Here is a 24436-nt window from a genome sequence, read left to right as displayed (position 1 = left end):
ATAAACTCAGCATTGCAAATTCGATAGTTGATGTCGAGTTAAAGTCTTCACGTACTCGTGTTCCTTGTGCAACACTCCAATATCCTCGCGCGCCTGCATCTGTTTGATGAACTCTTGCTTGAACTTGGCGATCTCTTTCTGCACCTCGTGCTCGTGCGCCTTCCGCATAGCGTCCAACGCAGCCAACGTTGCCTGCGTCTCCTCGGAGAGCGCTTGTTCCTTCTCCACCCGCAGGTTTTCCAGCTCCTGCCGGTGCTTCTCCTCCATCTCAGCAATGATGCGTCTGTGTGAGTTCTCCATGGCCAACAGGCCCTTCTCGCATAATGCACGCAGCTGCTTGATTTCCTCCTTGTATCGTTTGCGCGTTTCAGCATCCGTGTCCAGTTCGGCGCTTATCGACCGCTGGTAGGCGGCCCTGAGCTCGTTTACGTGGGCCGAATGCTCCGAATCCATCGCGTTCAGACGATGCTCCAGTTTCCTAGCTCTCTCGCGCAAGCTGGCTGCCTCGTGCTCGTACTGCGTCGTCAGGGATTGACGCTGACTGTCCAGTTCACCCTTGATGTCCATCAGATCTCTCTCTTGATTGCGCTTGAGCATTTCTAGCTCTCGATTGTGCTCGGTGGTTATCCTCTGTATGGTCTCCTGCAGCTGACTGCACGTCTGACACGATGCCTTGCTCATGTAATCGCTCAGTTTTCTTATTTGTTCCCGCAAGTGCAAACACTTCTCGCACACGCCCGGCCAATCCGTCATACTGCCTGTCGATTTGGACCAAATGACACCATCGTTCCGGCCCGTTCTATCCCTCATGCACTTGCTGAGCTCGGCAAGGTCCTCCTCCAGGTGGAACAACGATTGACTAACACTCTTCAGCTGCTCCTTTGATTCCCATTTCCCAGTTACCCTGTCCTCGCATTCCTTGCTCAGTCGCTGATATAGATAACTATACTCCGCGTCGAGGATCGAGTTGCTCTGGAAGTCCCACCCTTCGTCATTCGCAAGACAGGAGAGAATCTCTTCGTTTCGAATAAGACTAGATACGAAAGTCTCGCCGTAAAATATCGTGCCCGATTGCCGCGTGGTCTCCTGAAGCAGGGCGATCCTGGAGTCTATTAAAGCTTTGTGCGCGATCACGTCGACGTAGTCGGTCAGTAGCTGGCGGGATTCGTGCTTGGGATCGATCGTCGTTATCGACTTGTTTCTCTTCATTACGCGCAGGCATTCCTCATAAGTCTCCGATAGCTCGTGTACAGAGAGCTCCAACTCCTGGCGCAGTCGCGCTTGTGCCGCGTCTATCCAGGATTCCAGCTTGACGTTATCTGCGCTGTCGAAGCTAAGACAAGCGTCCGCGATCGACGTGACATTCTGCTCGTACAACTGTCCGTAGCGCATGATGACGTGAGACACTTCAGCCTGTACGAGCTCCTTGCTCACGGTCTCTTGCGCCAGGGCCCACGCCTCACGAATACGTCTGTCCTCGAGGAGTTTCTTGCCGGAACTGGCAATCTGCTTGCCCGCGAGATCTTCCTGTTCGGACAGACTCAACGTCTCAGCGGCCAAGGCTTCGGCAAGCTGTCGCAGCTTCGTGTCTTGGTATTTCTGCACGAGGTCATTGATCTCGCGCTGCTTCTGCAGCAGAAAGTTTAAGCTCTCGCTGCGGGCCGCATTGATCTCCTTCGGCGTCTCCGTTATCATCGTCGACGCTGCGGCGGCGTGTCCTCCTATCAGAACTAACTTATTCGCTAACACCTTAGTGAGATACTGTATGTAACTCGTGTTTTGGTAGGTTTTGGGCTTAGTTCCGTGAATCTTACGCTTTAAGCTTGAGGCAAGCTGACTAGTTTCGACCAATTCACTCAGAACGGCGCTTTTGTCTGTCGTGCGGTTCAGCGCGCACTTTATCTGCCGCAGAATCACCGACTCGAAGGCGATCCTCTCAGCGACCAGCTTCATCTTCTCCCTTTCGTCCAGCCGACCCTCCTGTGCCAACAGCTGCCGTCTCCTCGTGAGTTCGCTCAGTTTGTCCTTAAGTATAGTCTCTACCCTAGATACCACTACTCCTACTGACTCGGTGACCTGAGCGCTAGCCTGGTTCTTCTTACACTCTAAGCAAGAATCTAATATCTCGTTCACGTCGCGCAAACACTTCTCGGCCTTGTCCTCCGCCTGCGTCGAGCCCAAGCACTTCTCTAGCCGTCGCTTCGACTTCGACACCACCCTCTCTAGCTTCTTCAACCTCGCCATTACCTCCAATGATATCTCGGACGACCCGCTGACTTCACTGCACTCGCTCGAGTCCTTCTCCGCGTCGCTAGCCATGTTCTCGGCGACGTTCGCCACTTTCGTCTCAAGAGTACTCAATCTGATCAGCACTTTCATCGGTTCGGAGCTCGTCGCGCTGTCCAACGATTTCCGTCGCAGCCTAGCCCGATCTAGGTTTTTGCTTTCTCGTCTCTTTTCCTTCTTCGGATTAGGACTCGATTCTTTTGAGCTGCTGCCCGCCGAAACGGGAGCACTGATGCTCTTGCTCCTCTCTATGGCGCAGATCTTGTTCTCTAGATCCAACAGCTTATCCTCCACTTCTTGAGAGATCTGGAAGGATTCTCGTCCTTTGAGGGAGAGCGATCTCCTCTTGTCTCTGCTCTCTGCCTTCGTCAGCTTCTGCTTCAACGTCCTGACTTGCTTCTCGCTCGCCGCTAGCTTGTTGGTCAAGTCCTGGATTCTCGCCGCCATTAGCTGAATCTGCGCTTGATTAGTCTCACTGACGCTGGCTGCGTCCTGTTTGTGAGCGAAAATCTCCAACTCCAATACATCCTGCGTAGCGTGTGCCTCTCGCAGCTCCCTTCTCATAGCTCGAATCTCCATGACTGCCTTCTCGAAACGGTTGCGCAACTCGTCGTACTCCTCCATGATCCTGCAACAAGGTACATTTAATATCGTATTGTACGTTACGCGATTACCGCTTGCTTGTACGCCACTAGATTTTACAGCGCAAAATTACCTTTCCTTGTCCAATGCAGTTAAGTCCAAGTCCAACTCAATGTTGGTCAAATCGCTGAGCGAATCAAAGCTTCTGCCACGTTCCCTCGACGCGGAAAGCCCACCCTTCTCTAGTTCTCTTACTTTATTGTAAAGCCGCTCGTTTTCCTCGATACCTGGTTCAGCGAACATAATGTATTATCGGTCAATTATGGTCTATGTTCTATTTCATATACAGGGTGTTTCCTAAGTAAGTAGACAAACTTAAGGAGGATATTCCTTGGCTTATTTTAAGAAGAAAAGGTCATATAAACATATGTCCTAAACTGCTTTGTTTTCCAAAAAAAGTACATCACTGTTTTCGTTCACTTTTCGGATAGCGTGCTTTTGCAGTACGAGTCAACAGCGATGGGGATGGAGTGGGGATGGTCTCGCGGCGCCGCGAGTGAACACTCGTTTCAGACTGCGCCGCGCGGCCGCCGCGAGACCATCCCCACTCCATCCCCACCGCTGTTGACTCGTACTGCAAAAGCACGCTATTCGGCATCACTGCTATCACGTTATCTTTGACGCAAACTTTATTAGTTCCTATTAAGTTCAGTAATTTTATTAATTATGGTAAATTACACAAACGCCGAAATGGCAGATATGCATTTCGTATACGGTCTTGCTAATGGAAACGCTCGTCAAGCAAGACGTATTTACAATGACAGATACTTTTTTTTGGAAAACAAAGCAGTTTAGGACATATGTTTATATGACCTTTTCTTCTTAAAATAAGCCAAGGAATATCCTCCTTAAGTTTGTCTACTTACTTAGGAAACACCCTGTATTATTGTATATTCTATTTCAAAATATTAGATTTTTATTTCAAGTTTTATTTCACTTGCCTTGTGACAATCTGTCGCCGAGCGCTGTCACTTCCGCTTGCAGATGCTCAACGCTTCTGTGACTCGATGTCAGCTCGTTTGTCAGCATCTCGCATCTTTCCGTCGTTTCCCGCAGGATAGCCTCTGTCTCCAGCAGCTTGCACTCCAACATCTCCTTCTCCCTGCTGTACATCTTCTTCATCTTCTCCAAATCGTCCAGGTCTTTGCTCCTCTGTTGCTCGGTCCTCTGTATCGTGCTCAGCAATTCCTCTACCTGCTTCTCCCTAATGGACGCCTCTGCCTTCTGCTGTCTGAGTCGGGAGAGTTCTTTCTCCGCGCTCGCAATGTCCGTTCGCGCCGCATTCAACTGCGATTTCAAGCTCTCGATTTCGTTCTCCTGACGCTCGACAATGACTAGTAACGTGCTCGGATGCGACTGATCTTGATCAAGCTGATCGCGCAGCAATGACACCTGATTCTCCAGCAGCTCGACGATCAGAGGACTATCATTGGCGCTCGAGAGGCAGCTGTTGCTCTGCATATGGCCATTGCTCTGCTCCTCATCCTCACCAAGCTCGCAGCAGGCCATCATCAGATCCTCTGATCTTACACTGTCCAGAGTGCTTCTACGCGAACTCGGGGGTGAGCTGCGGCTTCTTTTGTAGACCCTCGATCTTGAGCTTGATCTGGATCGCGCTTTCACCCTGGACAACGCGGTTCTCGTCAGCGGCGGCGAAGGCGGCAGTTCCGACCATTCGTGGTTCGTCGTGTCAGACCAACCGGAACCCTTCATTGCGATAGGCCAGTCCCCGTTCCTCACGAGCGGCGGTGACACCGGCATCTCTGACCAGTCGCCGGACTCCCTGCGCCCACCCTCGGACGCGGTTCTATATTCCTCATCGGAGGAGAATAGAACCGACCTGGGGGTGATGGACGCCGAGGGTACAACGGAGTCCCTTTCGCGATCCGCGATAGACCTGCAAATAAAGTAAAATAAAGGGTACTGCATTCCGATATATGTTATACTCGAAAGATATAATTAATTATTTCTCAGAGCTTTCTCTTTCTGTATGTAAGAAAGGTATGCAAAGCCAATAGGTCTCTATATATATTATAATATGCGATGTTACATAATTCTATGTTTAAGCGTTACATGCTCGCGCTATTCTCTTGACGTTGTGATGTAAAAAAATCATAAACTGACGAGATTGCGTAATAGCACTCACGTTGTAGGAGACTGCGGATTCGGCTCTTGCTGAGTGTCGGGGCAAACGGCGAGAGAGTCTACGTTGCTGTCAGGATCAGGCAGATTAGCCGCTCTTCTGATAGCTGACATCCAACTGGATCTGATGCCGGCGGTCACCGCGGACAGCACCGTGCTACCTCTGTCGTCCCAGGCCTGTGTCGTGAGCCAAAGAGCGGTAAGTACGCGCGAACGACACAGTAGCGTGACTTCAAAATGACATGCAACTTCGTCATGCTTCGTCTCGAGCGAAGAAACGCGAATCGCGGTCGTCGCTGGAAGCCGATAGCATGAATGAGAAACTCCCGATCTGTTCTACCGTGAAATCGAATTAGTATCTTTTCCTGGAGCGCTCCCGCGCGCTCTAGACGCGGAAGTTAATCCCGACCGTCCAATTAAAGTTCAGACGTCGCGACAGCTAGATTTACCCACACACTCGGACGAACGTCTGCTTCCTATATTCCTTCTACTATTTCTACGTCTCGTCTGATTTAAAGAACTCCATGTACCATTCCATGAATTAATCTAAACCTAATTCTTCACTCGCAGAAGATAAATTTTCTCGTGCTTTCTGAAACGATGTAATCGTTCAATGTATTGGGTTGGCCAAAAAGTAATTGCGTTTTTTTCCAATAGATGGACATACATGTCTTGAAATGTAACTAACTTCATTCTAAACCGCAAATTCATTATGTAGGTTAACAACTCACAGTTCAAGCTTGTTTTACAAAAAGAAAGTACACGATTTCGTTAACAATTGTTTCTTTGCCGTCGATTTCAAAATGGAAAATCAAAAAGAACATTTTCCTCATATTTTCTTTTGTTACTTCCGAAAAGGGAAAAACGCTGTGCAAGCTCGTAAAAAGTTATGTCATGTATATGGCGAAGATGCTTTAAAACTGCGGCAGTGTCAAAATTCGTTTACTAAATTTCGATCTCGAGATTTTAATGTGAAAGATGCACCACGCTCAGGAAGGCCAATCGAAATTGATGATGACAAAACAAAGGCACTGATCGATTCGAATCGGCGTTTAACGACACGAGAGATTGCTGAGAATCTTAACATATCGAAATCGAGTGTTGAAAACCATTCAAAACGACTTGGATACATTAGTAAGCTCGATATTTCGGTACCACATGAGCTGAAAGAAATTCATCTCACTAAGCGTATTGACATCTGCGATTCTCTTTTGAAACGTGAGGAAAATGATCGATTTTTGAAACGTATGATAACAGGCGACGAAAATGGATCGTCTACAACAACGTCAAACGAAAAAGATGGTGGAGCAAGCGTGATGAACCTGCTGAAAGCACTTGAAAAGCAGATATTCACCAAAGAAAGATTATGCTGTCAGTCTTGTGGGACTGTGTATTTTGAGCTGCTTGCAAGGAATCAAACCATTAATTCAGACGTATACTGTCGTCAACTGGATAAATGAAATGATGCCATCGAACAGAAACGTCGAGAATTGGTGAATCGCAAAGGTGTTGTGTTTCACCATGATAACGCTAGACCACATATAAGTTTGGTCACTCGTGAAAAATTGTTGCAGCTTGGATGGGATGTGTTACCACATCCACCATATTCGCCAGACCTGGCACCATCAGATTACTATTTGTTTTGTTCTTTGCAAAACACCTTGAATGGTAAAACCTTTACTGCTGATGAGGATATTAAATCGTTCTTGTAATTGTTTTTTGCTGAAAAAGATACGAACTTTTTTGAGCGAGGAATCATGAAGTTGCCTGAAAAATGGCAAAAGATAATCAAACAAAATGGACAATATATTGTTTAATAAAGTTTTTGTTTCCCATGAAAAATTCGCCTTTTATTTATATAAAAAAAACGCAATTACTTTTTGGCCAACCCAATAGTTTGCTCCATTTGAGGATCAATTTGTCCAAGTTTTCAGGATAATAAATTAAATCAGTGCTAACTATTTAGGTAAAGATAAACCTACATATTTGAAATTGGAATACAATAATCGCTTTACAATGCAATTGTTTTTTCGAAAAAATAGACGCTCCTCGTTAACGCGAGACACAATATTGCTAAACACCATCAAACTTACGACAGTCTGGAATCCATAGTTCCTCGCAACCTGGAGCGACGTGACCGCGGTGACAGTGTTGAGGTCTATGACGCCGTCCATGATGCCCTTGTCCTCCGCACAGGGATCCCTGTAGTACATCAGTCCGCAGCCTCTCAGAACAAACCAGTGCTTGTTCCATTCCTGCAGAAAAACGCATTTGTCAAGCGACGCGCGCGGGATTCTTTTTCACCTCTCACTCTTTTCGTTCTCCGTGAGACGTACCTTATTCAATCCCTGCTTCATGAGCCAGCCCTTCTTGATGTTCAGCAAATCCTCCGCCGGCAAATCGACTCGCAACTCGGAGGTGGGCGAATACCTGATACCGGAAATGTCGAGGCCGCAACCGTCGGGATCGCCTCGGATCTGTACGCGAGATGCATTTCACAATGGAATTATTTTCTCGCTGCGTTTTCAAGCTGAGGCTTATAAATGAATCATAGAAACGTCGTCTCTTCCGCTCCATCTCACGTGAAAAATTTTTACATAATTCAAGAACAAAGATCAAACAAGATATTTACGCGAAACGCTCAGCAAAATAAACGCGCTTCACGTGGCAGTGAATAATTATTTATCGTCCGTCGACGCGAGATGGATAACATTTTCCGTATTTTTCCATTACGTACGAGTTTATCTTGATGAGAGTTGACGGCGTCCACGACATCCCTGGTCGGCTCCGAAGTCCTCGGCTTGATTCTCCTGACTCGCGGTTGTGTCAACGAGGCGGCAATGTCCCGCAGTTTTCCCTCTCTTTCCCGCTCGTGCTCCAGCAGTATCCTCCGACACGTATCGTCGTCTGCGGAATTTTTTACATTTTTTTCATCGTAACGTAATCACGCTTGTAACATAATTTCTAATCATTTTTCGGAGACGATGACAAGTCTAACCGACCCATCCATCAATCTGTCTATTCGCGTTACTATTCCGATCAGCCCATGATTTTAATCGTGAGCGTTCGGAGAAAACAGTATAAATTATAATTGCGATACTTAGAGTGTCTACGGACAGAATCCAGAAGACCATCGCGCGAGGCGAAACCATTAAACTCGCCTTCTTGCGCTCGTTGTTATCAGGCATTCGTCTCGGTACGTCGGCGAGTTAACTAATTAATTTCTTTTCCACTTAAGCGCCGTTCGTCCAACGCGCTGGCGCTGCCACGGGCAAACAGCCACTTCGCATTAATAGACTGCCGACTAATTAATAACCGGGTCTGCTTCTAGACAGTACGGTTGGTGTAACGGACGCAGGAGGTCTGCCTCCCGCGCACACTTCACTCCTTGTTTACTTTAGCAATGCGTCAAAATCAAACGCACCATCGTTAGATTTATTACTCGATATTAAAAAATATATATATTAAAATTCTTTAAGAATAAATTAACACATACAGTCGTGCGTACAATATTACAAATCTACCGGAGCTTCTTTCGTGAGAAAATCGAGGCTTGCATGGATCGCAAGTGAATCCCGCAGAATCGGAATTTTCTGAACGACCGAATCGAGAGTTGATCAATGCGCGGCTTAAATCTCGCCGAAAGATCCCAACGCTGTGATAAGACACGCGCGCGTTTCAATGAAATCCGCGCGCGAGAGAGATCGTCCAGCGGATTTCGCATGCGGCCGCCCGACGATTTTTCGCGACGCTGTTTCTAAAGTACCCCCGTCGCTCGTTCGGCGTCAATCTAAATGAAATCTATGGATCGCGGCGCGGCGCGCCGGCTGTGCTCGGCCGCAGATTTCCTCCGAGATTGCGCGCACGCAATTATGCAACATGTAACGCGAATGTAAGGGAAGGATACGACTGGTTGTTGGCCCTCTCAGTACTTTCCCCCGGGACCCCATAGCAAAAGAATGCACAGGCAAGAGCCAGATTCTGAAAATCGCGCGAGAACGAATATAATGAGGTGCCGGTACCGGTTCTCCACGAGTAAAAATCGTCGTTCCGATCGCCGAGAGTAAAGATTTTTCCTAAATAATATATTAGGAGTGTGATTTAGTTTTGAGGGTTTTGCAACAGATGGCTGTGTAGTGTCAGTTTGTCCCAATAGCTGTTTCCGATAACTGTTGTTTCTTACAGTCTTGACATTATCCATGACATTTAGCAGCATTATAGCAATAGATGCAATAACAGTCGTGTTTATATCATCGTAAAAATGCAACTTCCGAAACAGCATTTTCCACATGCGTTGCTTTTGTTTTTTAATCAAAAGAAAACTGCCGCTGACGGTTATAGAATTCTTGTGGAAACTTATGGTGATTCTGCCCCATCAATTAAGACGTGTGAATACTGGTTTAGACGCTTTAAAAGTGGTCATACTGATGTGAAGGACAAAGAACGCTCGGGACAACCAAGAAAGCTTGAAAATGCAGATTTGCAAGCATTATTGCACGAAAATCCAACACAATCTACTTCAGAACTTGCCAGAGCATTAAATGTTGATCGTGCAACAGTTACCAAACATTTACATGAAATGGGAAAAATTCAGAAAGAAGGGAAATAGGTTCCACATCAATCATTGGAAAGTGTCATTGCGAACCGGTTGAACATTTGCATTTCGTTGATCGCCAGGCAAAAAAAGAAGAGTCTTTTGTCTCGGATTGTTACTGGGGATGAAAAGTGGATCTATTTTGATAATCCGAAACGCAGAAAATCATGGGTGGATCCAGGCGAACCATCAACATCCACTCCGAGACGCAATATTGACGGTTGAAAAGTAATGCTCCGTATTTGGTGGGATAGTGTACTATGAGCTGTTAAATCCGCATGAGACTGTCACGGCTGATCGTTATCGACACCAATTGTACAAGTTGAAGCAAGCATTGGACGAAAAACGACCAGGAATTGCGAGTAAACGACGGAAAGTGATTCTTCTTCGCGACAACGCTCGACCTGACGTTGCGTTATCAGTGAAAGAAACACTATTAGAGCTTGAACGGGAAGTCTTACCGCACCCCGCGTATTCTCCGGACATTGCTCCATGCGATTATTATTTGTTCCGGTGGATGCAACACGCTTTAGAGGATACACACTTTGATAATTTGGAAGAAGTGCGAAAATTCGTCGACGAATGGATCAACTGAAAAGAAGAGTGATTTTATCGTGGTGGAATCGATCTCTTGCCAGAAAGATGGGAAAAAGTTATAGAAAACGAAGGAAAATATTTTGATTAAGGTATTCATTCATTATCATATTTAAATACATGCGGTTTTGAGCAAAAAAACCCTTAAAACTAAATCACACCCCCTAATATATCGACGTGTATGTTGTATTCCTAGTTCTTTCGAAAGATTTCTAGTTTTACCGGTGCAGCTTTCTACGCGGATTTAACAACGCTTTCGTTGGCGACTGCTACGACTGCAGCCGGCAATTATATCCGAATAAAAATAGGTCAGCTCTCCGGCTCGGTACGTTAGCCGTTTCTTCCGCGGACTGCGAATCATCGTCATTGAGAATGTAAAACGCGGCGTCCTAGTTTCCGTCCGTACATATCCAAACTAGTTTTGTTCGTTCATTACGAATAAGCAAAACTTTCGACGCAAGTCGCGTCAGGGAGAAACGAGCGTAGCTCGAGAATAATTCCGTAGCTTCTAATGTAATGCGGCTTTCGTACTTCGTAATTCGATGCGCCCCGGAAATTAAATTACTGCGGTGTTGTGGGTAATGTTATCCGCGTCCCAATTTCCATATAGTGTCGACGAATATAACGGAAGTCACTCCGAATAAAGCGAGCAGAGGTAGCAAAATCCAATATTTTCGAAGTGTAGGCCAGAAAAGACAATCACATCCTGTTCTCTTCGTCACGAGAATCCCGAGAGACCAGGACACAGATATCTTCTGCGTAATCCAAGCCGAGACGATGCCGGAGCGCAGATAGATACAGATCTCATCCGTCACCCGGGACTCGCCGTTGTGTCAAGTAAGGAGAAACTGCGTCTCTCGTCTGGTACCGACCTAGTTTCTCACCGGAGGCTGTGCCCGCCGTGTCGCCGATGATGCTGCCGGTCCGCTCGCCCTGCTGATTCATCCTGCGTCTGGCCTTGTCCTCGGCGCGGAGCTTGTCCCGGGTCGGCGGAGACGCGCTGCTAACAGGTTGATCCCGATAGTTGGCCGTCGATCTCGTGCTGTCGTTCGGGATCATCGGCGGCTTGTCGATTAACGAAACGATGCTGCTGGTTGTCGTCGTCGTCGTCGTCAATGTCGCAACGGCCGTAGGAGCCGTCGAGTAGACGGTCGTGCCGCAGACATTACCATTCAGCGACGTCGTCGATGACGTCGTGGTACCCAGATAGTTCCCGGCGGAGCCGTTCTCCAGAGGTGCCCCAGGTCGAAGGGATGACAGATTGCTCCTCGACAGATTGACTTCAGACGTGCTTTCGGCATTGCCATTGGTCAGCACGTTGTTGCTGGCAGTGGCGACGCTGCTCGTCGTCACCAGCGACGACGTTGACGAGAAGACGGAAGAGCACAGATCAGACGCGCCGCCAGCTTCCGGGATCCACGCGCTGCTGCGCGGCTCGGATCGACAGCTGTTGAAGCGCGGCCGCGGCGGATTCGGCGTGTTGCCTGAGGAAATCAAGTGCGCATTTCAACCACCAACGTTCTGCAACGATTGGCAAAGCGAGCGCGAACGCGACGTGACGTAATTTCTACGAGACGAAGAAAGTGTTCTTCGTCTTTCGAAACGTTTCCCTTTTCAAGATCGTGCAACAGGTTTATCGTACTGAAGATTGGAGCCGCTTGTTTCAGGTCGTGTGTGACTGAACGCAAGTTAATCGCCGTAATCTCTCGCCATAAAAAATAATGGAGACCGATGCAATTAGGGCAACCAGCGAGAACGAGAACTTGGATCTCGGAGCTATAACGAGGTGGCATTAACGCGAACGTAATAATAAGACCGTGCACATTGTGAAAAATATATTCCGTAATTCTTTCACGCTAGTTATCTACCTATTATTATATATCGTATCGTGCATGGTGTGTGTCACACGCATGCCGGGCAATATTTACCACGACGGGCGAAATTGTTGCACATTACGCCTCTCGCGCCGAACTGTTTATGTAAGAAAAAAAACCCGCGCCTATACGTGCAGCATTTTTCCACGGAGTGAAACAGCCATAGTACGAGATAGGTGTAATTATGTTCGTTAACCGGCGTCGTTAACGGCCGCGGTGGCGATATCTCGACGCGTACGTGTGTATTATCGCAAGATTTGCATAACATGAGCGGTAGCACTTACTTCGAATTGTCGGTGTAACCTGCAGGATCGTCGTCTGCCCGCCGGGAAAGGTTGCGTTTCGCTTGTGCCGACCCTGAAAAAAATCACAGAACGCACACCGTGAGGAAATCACCATAGGAAAATTTCCATATAGACATATTCCAACGCATCGAGACCTCCCGGGAGCGCTACCACCATAACGATCGCGGCTAACTCAGAGTGATCGATTGTGACGAGACTCGAGACAAATCATAGCCCTAAACGCGAACTTACCTTTAAATGACACATCTCTGATCCCTCTCTTCTTCCTTGAGTTCAGTTTGAACATACGAATCAAAAGAGATGATCAGAGACGATCAGCATTACGATGGCGTTACCTGATGCGAAATGTCACGTTGTTTTTTGTTACCGGTTCACATTATTAATGTGCATATTGTCTTGCACGTTTCCAGAAAAAAGAAGCTGCGATCGCTGCAGCAATCGAGTCTCGCGAGAGGTTGTAAGATCTGGAAAGATAGTCGAGACTGACAGGTCGTATAGAGGATCGGAACGAAAACAAGTTGATCACAACAGTAGGAGTATTGGCCGTACAGCCTAAGACCTAGGCGTGTGAACCAGGGATCCCGGAGAGTTCGAGTTCAAATCTAAGGCAGTCTCCTAGTTATTTTTCGCCTCTTACAATTCAGAAGTGGGATAAAATCCGCTACCCCTCGAAGACAGTTGAGATTCATCCGCTACCCCTCGGAGAGGAGGGAGTTGAGAAGCAGCTGGCCGGTAGAGAAGCCTGAACATGGAGGTCGGGACGGACTCAGAGGAGTGAACCAACATGGAGATTGGGAAGGACTCAAAGGAGTGAACCAACATGGAGATTGGGAAGGACTCAGAGGAGTGAACCAACATGGAGGTTGGGAGGGACTCAGAAGAGTGAACGAAAAATGGATGTTGGGAGGGACTCAGAAGAGTGAACGAAAAATGGAGGTTGGGAGGGACTCAAGTGGAGTGAACCGACGATTTGGAGACATTCGGAGACGAATGTAATGTCAGGCTGGCCGAGCTGTAAGATCTGGAAAGATAGTCGAGACTGACAGGTCGTATAGAGGATCGGAATGAAAACAAGTTGATCACAACAGTAGGAGTATTGGCCGTACAGCCTAAGACCTAGGCGTGTGAACCAGGGATCCCGGAGAGTTCGAGTTCAAATCTAAGGCAGTCTCCTAGTTATTTTTCGCCTCTTACAATTCAGAAGTGGGATAAATCCGCTACCCCTCGAAGACAGTTGAGATTCATCCGCTACCCCTCGGAGAGGAGGGAGTTGAGAAGCAGCTGGCCGGTAGAGAAGCCTGAACATGGAGGTCGGGACGGACTCAGAGGAGTGAACCAACATGGAGATTGGGAAGGACTCAGAGGAGTGAACCAACATGGAGATTGGGAAGGACTCAGAGGAGTGAACCAACATGGAGGTTGGGAGGGACTCAGAAGAGTGAACCAAAAATGGATGTTGGGAGGGACTCAGAAGAGTGAACCAAAAATGGATGTTGGGAGGGACTCAAGTGGAGTGAACCGACGATTTGGAGACATTCGGGGACGAATGTAATGTCAGGCTGGCCGAGCTGTAAGATCTGGAAAGATAGTCGAGACTGACAGGTGGTCGTATAGAGGATCGGAATGAAAACAAGTTGATCACAACAGTAGGAGTATTGGCCGTACAGCCTAAGACCTAGGTGTGTGAACCAGGGATCCCGGAGAGTTCGAGTTCAAATCTAAGGCAGTCTCCTAGTTATTTTTCTCCTCTTACAATTCAGAAGTGGGATAAAATCCGCTACCCCTCGAAGACAGTTGAGATTCATCCGCCACCCCTCGGAGAGGAGGGAGTTGAGAAGCAGCTGGCCGGTAGTGAAGCCTGAACATGGAGGTCGGGACGGACTCAGAGGAGTGAACCAACATGGAGATTGGGAAGGACTCAGAGGAGTGAATCAACATGGAGGTTGGGAGGGACTCAGAAGAGTGAACCAAAAATGGATGTTGGGAGGGACTCAGAAGAGTGAACGAAAAATGGAGGTTGGGAGGGACTCAAGTGAAGTGAACCGACGATTTGGAGACATTCGGGGACGAATGTAATGTCAGGCTGGCCGAGCTGTAAGATCTGGAAAGATAGTCGAGACTGACAGGTGGTCGTATAGAGGATCGGAATGAAAACAAGTTGATCACAACAGTAGGAGTATTGGCCGTACAGCCTAAGACCTAGGTGTGTGAACCAGGGATCCCGGAGAGTTCGAGTTCAAATCTAAGGCAGTCTCCTAGTTATTTTTCTCCTCTTACAATTCAGAAGTGGGATAAAATCCGCTACCCCTCGAAGACAGTTGAGATTCATCCGCTATCCCTCGGAGAGGAGGGAGTTGAGAAGCAGCTGGCCGGTAGTGAAGCCTGAACATGGAGGTCGGGACGGCCTCAGAGGAGTGAACCAACATGGAGATTGGGAAGGACTCAGAGGAGTGAACCAACATGGAGATTGGGAAGGACTCAGAGGAGTGAACCAACATGGAGGTTGGGAGGGACTCAGAAGAGTGAACGAAAAATGGATGTTGGGAGGGACTCAGAAGAGTGAACGAAAAATGGATGTTGGGAGGGACTCAGAAGAGTGAACCAAAAATGGAGGTTGGGAGGGACTCAAGTGGAGTGAACCGACGATTTGGAGACATTCGGGGACGAATGTAATGTCAGGCTGGCCGAGCTGTAAGATCTGGAAAGATAGTCGAGACTGACAGGTCGTATAGAGGATCGGAATGAAAACAAGTTGATCACAACAGTAGGAGTATTGGCCGTACAGCCTAAGACCTAGGCGTGTGAACCAGGGACCCCGGAGAGTTCGAGTTCAAATCTAAGGCAGTCTCCTAGTTATTTTTCGCCTTTTACAAGGTCTTTGGGGCGCGAAGGAACTCACGTTCCTCGTACAGACAGCGTGGCGAGCTGAAGGACGGTGTGGAGGCGGCGATCACGACGGGCGGGAGGGATAATTGCGAAAAGAGTATGGAAAATAACGCGGGAGCGGGATTTCCTCCACGTTCACCGCGTGAAATGTCGCCGCAGCGTGCATATGCCATCTCGCCTTGGCCCCGTAACGTAATCGTTCGTTTACACCGTTCGCGACAACGAGGTGTAACCGTGTTTGCTTGCGATCGATCATCGCTTGCGTAACCGATGTGGAATCGATGTAGCCGCGCACAATCGCGCAATCCCACTCGCGTTGCGAACAATGCGGGCCCACGGCGGGATCCTGGAGGATCGGATTGATCGATCGGTAGCCGACGATCGAAGCCTCGCGCGAAACGCTCCAGAGGAGATAATTAACGACTGTTGCGAGGAAGCGCGATCTCTCGGACACGCACCAGCATATCGCGAGTAAGAAGAAAGACTATTTTCCGTCTGAGAATTACAATAATCGCGCGGACTTTACGCGTGCGAGCGTTGCGACACGCGCGATTTTACAAAGCGATATTTGCATATTGCGAAACCACCTCGATCGTCTTTCCCGCGCGACTTTGGGAAACGATATTTCCTCGTCGCGGCCGCACTTTCGCGTCCATTTGGATGGAATTGTAATGAGTAATTGTAATGCGAGTCGCAGGAGAAAGCCTGAAAAATTAGCTTGGAGTACAGGATACGCCAGAGTGGAGCCTGCTTTGCCGGGTTTTTCGACGTCGCGCGTATCCCGAGTGAAATAAATCTCTCACGAGATCTATCATTCCAATAAAAGACGCCGGTGTAATCGTGCCGTGGCGTGCCGTTCCATGCGTGTTTCGCGTTTCGTATCAGAAGTATCGAAATGAAGAGGTATTTCTGTTCGCCGATCGATCATTCCTTGCGTAACCCGACGGCCGAGCGTTGTTACAAAGAGCGGTGTATGTATCGGATACAGCCTTTGAGCGGTTCGATTCCGCGACGGCTGATTGATTGGAGAGTTCGCGAGCGGACACCTTCGCGCGATTTACCAGACAATCGGGAGAGGCCTAGACGATCGAAGCCGTCGTCGGCGCGATTGCTCGGGCCCAGCCCGAATTTCTTTTTGCAGCACTCGGCACTCTCGCCGAGCTTGTACTCGTTGCGCAAGGAATGTACACGCCGCATGAACACTTGCTCGACACGCTTGCTGTAAATCCCGGATCACCGGCACTGGCACTGGCGATCGGTGATAATAAACACGCGTGGCCCGTTTTAGCGGCGGTTTACGGCCGCGACGATTCGCGACGTGCACGAAACGTCATAAATTCGAGATTGCTTCGTAACGCCGCTGCACGGACCGTTTCAATGCGCCTCCCCCCGCGCAAAAAACCACTTATCGCACCAGCAAGAAATTCGTAATTGCTACGAGCAAAATGTAGAGACGCGGATGTAAAGATACCGCCGGACGAATCCCCGAGTAGCTGTACACGCGTGACATAACGATGTTACCAGGAATCGAAATATCTATCTCGAGTCTCGTGATTAAACTCACACCGTGAGTCTTTGGTGCTCCGTAATTAATAGAGTTGCCGCTTAATGCAAAGCAGCTTCTACCATCCGTGAGCGGTGGTTCTCACGTTCCTCAACTTGCACGGCCAGGCCGATCGCATAGCGGCGAGTGAAACGGTGCACTCTCCATTTGTCACCAAGCGCTTTCCGTCGTCAGGTGGATAATAGGGCTCTTTTTGCGACGGCACGGCGCGCCGTTAAGCGACGGTGAAAAGAGAAAACGGGGCTCTCCTTTAGAGATCGCGAAAAGACGAATGAATCGCCGGGGAAGGAGCCAATCGGGACTGCAGCCTGACAGAGGACGCAGACGAGAGATGCAGTCCCGTGACACTCGCGCACTACTGGCGTCATTGTCGACGTAAATGAGCGCCGAGCTATGCATCGACCGATTATGCGAGGCAACGTCGGCAGTTTCACTGTCGCTTACGCTATTTTTTTCAAGGCTTTTCAACCGCCGACAGGAGCAATCGCAATCTCAATAACCGCTTCATCATGCGAAAGCCGCCGGTCCGCCCGTTTATGAACTCGACGCACTTTTGTGTCGCGTTCTGTCCTACATCGCCGCTAAACCCCCCCCCCCCCGCGAGGTACAATGGCCTCTTTTATATAACGCCAGGCAACAAAGGTATTTCTGCCATCAGCATCATCGCAATGCTGGTCGATCGACGACCGATTTCGCCAATTAGCTCGTGGATCAATCTTAATCACGATGACTATTTTACCATTCTGATATACTTGTCCATCTTAATTCCATTTTTGGAAAAGATAGCAAACGTGGAGAGGACAGTTAATTCTCTTGATATTACAATCTCATTTATAGTCTATTCTAGCATAAGTATGTTATCAAGCAAAAACAAAATTGCTAGAAAGCAAATGGTACTTGAAAAACTGTGAGACCAGTTCTGCCGATTTGATGGACTGTAACTACGCAGTAAAAAATAAAATGTTAATTTTAACATTTTTTGCATGTCCCAGAAAGTCCACTCTAAATTTTAAGTTAAAGTAACTCATTCGTCATATGTTACTTCTTGACAAACTAGAAATGTTAAGTAATTAACACAATACTTTACATTTATTTTTGTTATTGTAACTTTAAGTGTGATGTAAAAATAACATACAAAGTAATTGAAAACTACATGGAAGAGAAGTTACAATAACTCATCAGAAAAGTTGATAGAAAATTTTCGTTCATACAATATGAACAAAAAAATTGATACATTTTAACATAATTCTTCAGTCACCTAACATATTAACGTACATGACATGTTAATGTTTTAACACAAAAATATGTAAATTTTGACATATATTTCAAAAAATTCTGAAGAATATAACACTTATTTTTGATAGAAACATTTAATTTTAATAAATTTGATTATTTTATATGTCAAAGTTCATGATTATTTGAAGATTTACTTTAACTTCTTTTAGAATGTTAAACTGACTTTGTGACATGTTGATTTTTTAAAATTATTGTGTTAAAAGCATTTCAAATAATATTCCATTTCTAAGAGACATACACAAAATGTTAAGTTATGAAGGTAACAGTAATGTAACATATAAAATTGTTATAAAAATAATAACATATCAGTTGTATGTTAATTTTACATTGAAGTAGTAATCAAAACATGGCAACACAAGAAAATTTTAACATATGGACGCACAATTTTTAACGGTGTAGCATCACGTGAAATGCGAAAACGAATGAGCCTTCTCGAGAGGGATCAATATCATAATCTCGAGGCGTTTCGCAGAGAGCAATCGACGTGCCGAAGCGTAAAGGGCGCGCGCTGAAATATATAATCGCGATGCTTTTCGCGGTGTTCTCTCGCAGTTCTCGTTACACATCGTGCGGGTTTCTGGCAGCGCACGCTGAAGCGCTATTAGAGCTAATCCTGTCGGCGCGAGAGAAGACGTCACAGGTGGTAATCATTCCTGTACGCGTAACAAGCATGACGCAGGAGAGGATGTATGGCGTGTAACGATTATGCGAGAGCAGTCGCAATCAGCGTTGGTTGCGTTTCTGCCATTTGCGTGACTCCGTTCTCTCTTTCCGAGAGACGTAATACGGCTCCGATATACATGCCCGCCGCGCGGCGTATCCTCCGTAATCGACGGAAAATTAAATTCCCTAATGATACACGTGAGACGCCGTTCCACATCGCAAGTGTGCATTAGGTATCGACGCGCGGATTTCTTCGGCCGGCCCGGCCGCAGCTCCCTCCACGCGCGAGTCATTTTCTCCAATCGATATTTCCCTCACAATTTCATGCAGAAATTAGATTGCGCCTTTCGCCGTAACGGTTCCCGCTGCATTTTATTAAACCCGTCAGACTTCAACACCGATCTGCGCGCGCGGTGATCTGACTTTTACTTCGCCGCAACGACTATTGTGATGATTTTTTAATCGGCTTTCGCGCGCGGCGTGATGCTTAAAGATCGCGATAGCTAATTTAGCTTGTTAGAGTAGTGATCGATTTCGAAAGGGTAATAAAATAAAATAAATTATTAATTAACGCCGACAAGAACAAATAACGAAGTACAGAAATCCACGTTGCAAGGAGAGCGAAAGGCTCATACGTCGATCGATCAAGCCGGATTTACCTTATTTCGCGAGTACACCTGGAGAACGTCCGTCCACCATCTGGTCTCTTCGCGACACGTCCCCTTGACGAAGGTCGCACCCTCGGGCGAGGTTACCGCGAGGCTGTAAGGGTGTCCGGTGACGTCCTCGGCGGCAGCCACCTCCAGGACGCGGGTCATGTCGATCCTCGCCTGAGGCACCGTCTCGGGCTGCAACGATAAGAAACAAGGAAACCATAAGAACGAGTGCAATGAGGGGAGGAAAAAAGCTGATACGAGGCCGGCAACGCCGGCTCGACGGAAAGGCCGTTCTACTTTGCGCGAGAATTACGGCGAGTTAGTGTAATGGCCCGTCAAATTAAATGAATCCCTAATCACGCGCGCACATGTGGCGGTTTTCTTGTGCAAAAACCGTCGTAATGAGGTACCGCGCGCGGACACTGTAAATATGCAGATGCGTCCGTGCGCGCAGATACGCTCCCTCGTCCCTTCAACCTCTCGCTATCAAATCTCTCCATTTTACGACGAAGTATGAGGAAACAGTAACGGCAACGATCGTTGTTGCAGCGGCCGCGGCATTTTGATCGCTCGATCCTATTTCTCTCTCTCTCTCTTTCTCTTTCTCTGCTCTTTGCTCTCTTTTCGCCGGCGAACGGCCGGGAAATTGCACGCGCATTACGCACTTCTCGGTCGCATTCGTCCGCTCGGCACATTGGATTGGTTGCATCGGGCTCGCTTTACCGGAAACGTATCATTTCAGAGCGCAATAGGTAAGCAACCGGTCGCGTCGAGCCTCTTTTCCCTCCTGCCCCGACTATTTTCCCCCGGCCGTAAAAGTGGCACTCCGTGTTATTGCTATTCCCGGCCGAGCGGCACTTCGCTCCTCATAAAACGAAAGTGAGTCTCATCGGTGATCGTGCAATTGCCTCCAATTTGAGGGGAGTGGAGTTACGCGCCACCCTAAGCGGCGAGAGGGATATCGCGCGCGCGCAAGGAGGGTACGGGGGCCAGGGAAACATCGTGAGTTGCAGTGAATTGCAGCGAGTTGTTTGTTACTGGTCAAAGCGCACCGTGACCGATCGCCATGGGCGATACTTTACCGTGCAAAATGCCCGGGAATGTCACCGCAATGCAACCGCGCCGGTGCTTTATGGGATCCCGTACTATCCATGCGCTAATAAAACGAGCGAGAGACTAATGATCGATTTTTAAGTAATGACTCGACTAGTAAAACGACTAATGGAAAGGGAGACGAATAACTCTGTGCGTTCAGTGATATCATTGTCGAAGAACATTAAAATAAAAAATATATTTTATATGACAAAGTTTAATAGGCTGACAAGAAAAAAGAAAAACAAGATTAATTTTAACCTTCTAGTACACACAAATATGAAAACGCTTCTTTCAAAAATTGCTACTAAGAATTGTCGAGTCCTGCTTGAACGCATTCTACAGGGTGAGGCACCTAAAACAGGCCACCTGAATATCTCGGCTGTTATTGGTGATAGAAAAAAATGTGTCAGGCCAAACTTGCATGGTTTCGAGGGACACATAATTTGTTCTAAATAGTTTTTTATTAGGTGGACGCGTAGAGGTCATATGAAGGTTAACTTCGTTTTTTTAAATGGTATGTTTTTTTACGTCCATCTAGTACTATCTAGTAGAGCGTTTGAAGATGCGCACATTGATCTACGGTCAAAATCATTCAAGGTCACTGAAGGCCAACTGCAAGGGAAAATAATTTACTTTATATTGCCTAGAGTTCTCTGTTATTAAAAATACCGTAAACTCAGAAATGAAAAAGTTCTAGCCCTTAGAAATGTTTTCTTTTTCCGCCAAGTTCTGAGTTGTTATCATTATTTTTTATATTGCCTAGAGTTCTCTGCTATTGAAAATACCGTAAACTCAGAAATGAAAAAGTTCTGATTAAAATTTTTTTATTCTAGATATAAAATACCGTAAACTCAGAAATGAAAAAGTTCTCGAGTTAAAAATTTTTTTCTTTTCCGAGAAGTTCTGAGTTGATGATATCATTATTTTTTATATTGCCTAGAGTTCTCTGCTATTGAAAATACCGTAAACTCGGAAATGAAAAAGTTCTAGCACTTAGCAATTTTAGCCTTCAGTGACCTTGAATGATTTTGACCCGTAGATCAATGTGCGCATCTTCAAACGCTCTACTAGATGGTACGTAAAAACACATATCATACCCTTTAAAAAAACGAAGTTGACCTTCATATGACCTCTACGCGTCCACCTAATAAAAAATTATTTAGAACAAATTATGTGTCCCTGGAAACCATGCAAGTTTGGTCTGACACATTTTTTTCTATCACCAATAACAGCCGAGATATTCAGGTGGCCTGTTTTAGGTGCCTCACCTTGTATGTACATTTTTCCGAGAAACTTGCATAGATACTCATCCGTAGGAATTACAATAATCCCAAGATATTAATTCCAACGGATTATCAATTCCACGTGAATTCGTCCACAAAATATTCACCTGAAAAAGACGACGGTGTTCACAAGCGCCGAGGGTACCCACGCGCGCATAATTCAAAGCGCGGCGCGGCCAGCCGCAATTTTTCTCGCGCTCAAGCAGCGACATTATTCTTGAAACGCGAGAGGTTCATTTGCGCAGCGCGTCGCTCGGTGTCTCGTGCGCCTATATATCCTCGTCCCACCACCCTCGCCTCGTCGGGATGAAAAAAAAAAACAGAAAAAGAATTCGCATACGAAAAGTTTCCTCCTCGCAGTCTCCCTCCGCATAATTAATCGCGCGGGCGAAGCGCCGGGAGAAACGGCGGAAAAAATTTATGCGCGCGGGAGGCTCGCTGTCGCGCGCAACGAAAATAATTAAAACGTTATTAATAGCCCCGCGCTGAGATCCCTTTTCCCTCGCGTTTCGTCGGCGTTCCGCGCTTTGAGCCGCGCGCGGAAAGAAGTCGCCGCGAAGAAATGCGAATCTCCCCGCATCTCGTTTCTCAGCGCCTTCCGTCTCCCTTGGCGTCACTCCTTTACGAGGACGCATTATCCTTTTGCCTTATGCAAAAACAAACGTCACGAAGGCTATTTGCTCGCGCGAACGTCGCTCGGCACACACGCAACGTTACGTGGATCGCATCGAAGCGAGAACTCGTGCGATGTGTGCATTGTATACACTTATGCAACTGCGTAGATTGCGCGAAAAATTTCTGCGGGATTGGTTTTAAGAATTCCCGATGGGTTCTCCTCTCTTTATCTTTCTCTCTCTCTTTCTGTCCGTCTGTATTCCTAGCACTCGCGAGAAAGTAATGAACCAAGCTTCAATCGATCATTCTTGCGGAAATACTCGGAGGTAGCCACGTTCGTGTAACGTAGCTATCGATTACGTATCCGTATGCTTTACGTATAATTTATGCTCGGCTCGTTTAATGAATTCATAAATTTACTTCTGCACGCTTCTGCGAGGGTGCTTGGCTTTATCGAAAATATATCTCATAATCGCCGGAGAACAAATCAATTAGATTTTTTATGACTCCGCGTTCGCGTTTCGTATAGAATGTCAAGCGGGCCGCAGCAGCGTCGTAAATGTGCCAATCGCGCATTTAAACGTCTGATAACACGCTCTGAAAAGTTCAAAGGCTTATTAATCCTCTGGTGAATTTTAATTGCGCGATGCAAGCCGTACGTGCTTCAGCTCGAACAACTGATTTAATGAATCATTAATCCCGCCTTTTGCTCATATAATTACGCTGAAGAGGTAATGAATAGAATTTTAATTTACCTCATTTGCACCGTTATTCACACCGCAGAATCAGAATCGAATCGCAAGCAATTAGATAGTTACCGCAGAGAATTTTCACGTATTTATCATCTCCATTTTGACTCCACGTGCTTTCTGAACCAGCAGAAAATAAAAACAATATTTTATGAAACCTGAGCCATCGTCGAGAACATTTTCCAGACGCTCCAGAGCTCTCTCAGAGATCCGCCTAGATCTGCGACCGCGTCGCCGTGCAAAGGTTGCACCCTCTTCGCACACAGCTCACGGCGTCCGTCGCCTGCGTTTCAAGGAAAGATCAAAGAACTCTGGCATGGCGTGGTTATTGCGCGAGAGAAACGTGACGCGCGAGGAACGAAAGCCAGAGAAAATCCGCGGGTATATTAGCCACGCTGCTGCTCCCACATACCTGCCCGTCCCATGCATCGGCGAAATGTGAGAGACACCAACATTCGCCGAGCATTCGCGGAGCATCTTTCAGAACAATAATGACCTATTCAATTCGGACACTTTCTGCACATCGCGTGTTCGTTTCACGTCAGGCACATCGAAGAGGTGCGGGCCGATTGCGCTCGCGGATGAAAATCTGTGAAGCATTAATAAATCCGCGCATCACGGCACGAGCCTCTATTAAGGAAGAGAGAAAGAAAGAGAACTATATAAGCTTCCATACACCTTCGGATTATGCTCGGGAAGCGGACGAAGGGATGCGCCCAACGGGGCGATATATCACGGACCATGTCGGCCGTTACGTACAGCCCTCGCGAGGTTTTTGTCCGCCGACGTGTATATTGGCAAGAAGTGGGTCGGCTCGTTTGGTCGGCATCCTGTTTGCTTATTAAAGAGAGAATGAATTGCATCATGGAATCGTTGCGTGGCCGCACGTTTACGTCTACACGGCGAAATTCAAACTTTTAGATCGCGCCGGCGTAAAAACTATCACGAACGTGCTAAAAATGCTTCATCAAAGCGAAGGAGATAATTTTTTAATTAGGATACAGCCCTTGATACTTGATGCAATATTTTTCAAAAGCCTGGAGATGTACGCAGCTCGAATGTCTCGAAGCATCCGAAAGCGTTGAAAAAATTCCCTGATGCTGGAACAAACAGAATCGGGGATCTTCCACGGCGAAAGGGATCGGGATAAACATCCGCTCGGTCCCTTCGCACATCCTCGTCCAGAAACCGC

The 24436-nt window shown here is 47.2% G+C and overlaps 1 protein-coding gene across 4 annotated transcripts in view; it reads right to left on the bottom strand.

Annotated features, from left to right (window-relative positions):
• LOC105275023 (protein outspread) overlaps window positions 1-24436 on the bottom strand; it is a 229764-nt gene that overhangs the window by 4999 nt on the left and 200329 nt on the right. For all 4 annotated transcript variants that reach the window (XM_026972093.1, XM_026972095.1, XM_026972094.1 and 1 more), the window contains exons 4-13: window positions 19506-19694; window positions 12417-12489; window positions 11131-11742; window positions 7808-7977; window positions 7407-7547; window positions 7164-7325; window positions 5075-5247; window positions 3870-4825; window positions 3002-3155; window positions 56-2914 (exon numbers count right to left, since the gene is read on the bottom strand). In XM_026972093.1, coding sequence (XP_026827894.1) covers window positions 56-2914; window positions 3002-3155; window positions 3870-4825; window positions 5075-5247; window positions 7164-7325; window positions 7407-7547; window positions 7808-7977; window positions 11131-11742; window positions 12417-12489; window positions 19506-19694 — 5489 coding nt within the window. The remainder of the gene's footprint in view (window positions 1-55; window positions 2915-3001; window positions 3156-3869; window positions 4826-5074; window positions 5248-7163; window positions 7326-7406; window positions 7548-7807; window positions 7978-11130; window positions 11743-12416; window positions 12490-19505; window positions 19695-24436) is intronic.

The sequence above is a fragment of the Ooceraea biroi genome, chromosome 8 (assembly GCF_003672135.1).
Source record: "Ooceraea biroi isolate clonal line C1 chromosome 8, Obir_v5.4, whole genome shotgun sequence".
Taxonomy (NCBI): Eukaryota; Metazoa; Arthropoda; class Insecta; order Hymenoptera; family Formicidae; genus Ooceraea; species Ooceraea biroi.
The sequence above is the reverse complement of the archived record's forward strand: the minus strand, read 5'-3'. Positions and strand labels throughout refer to the sequence as shown.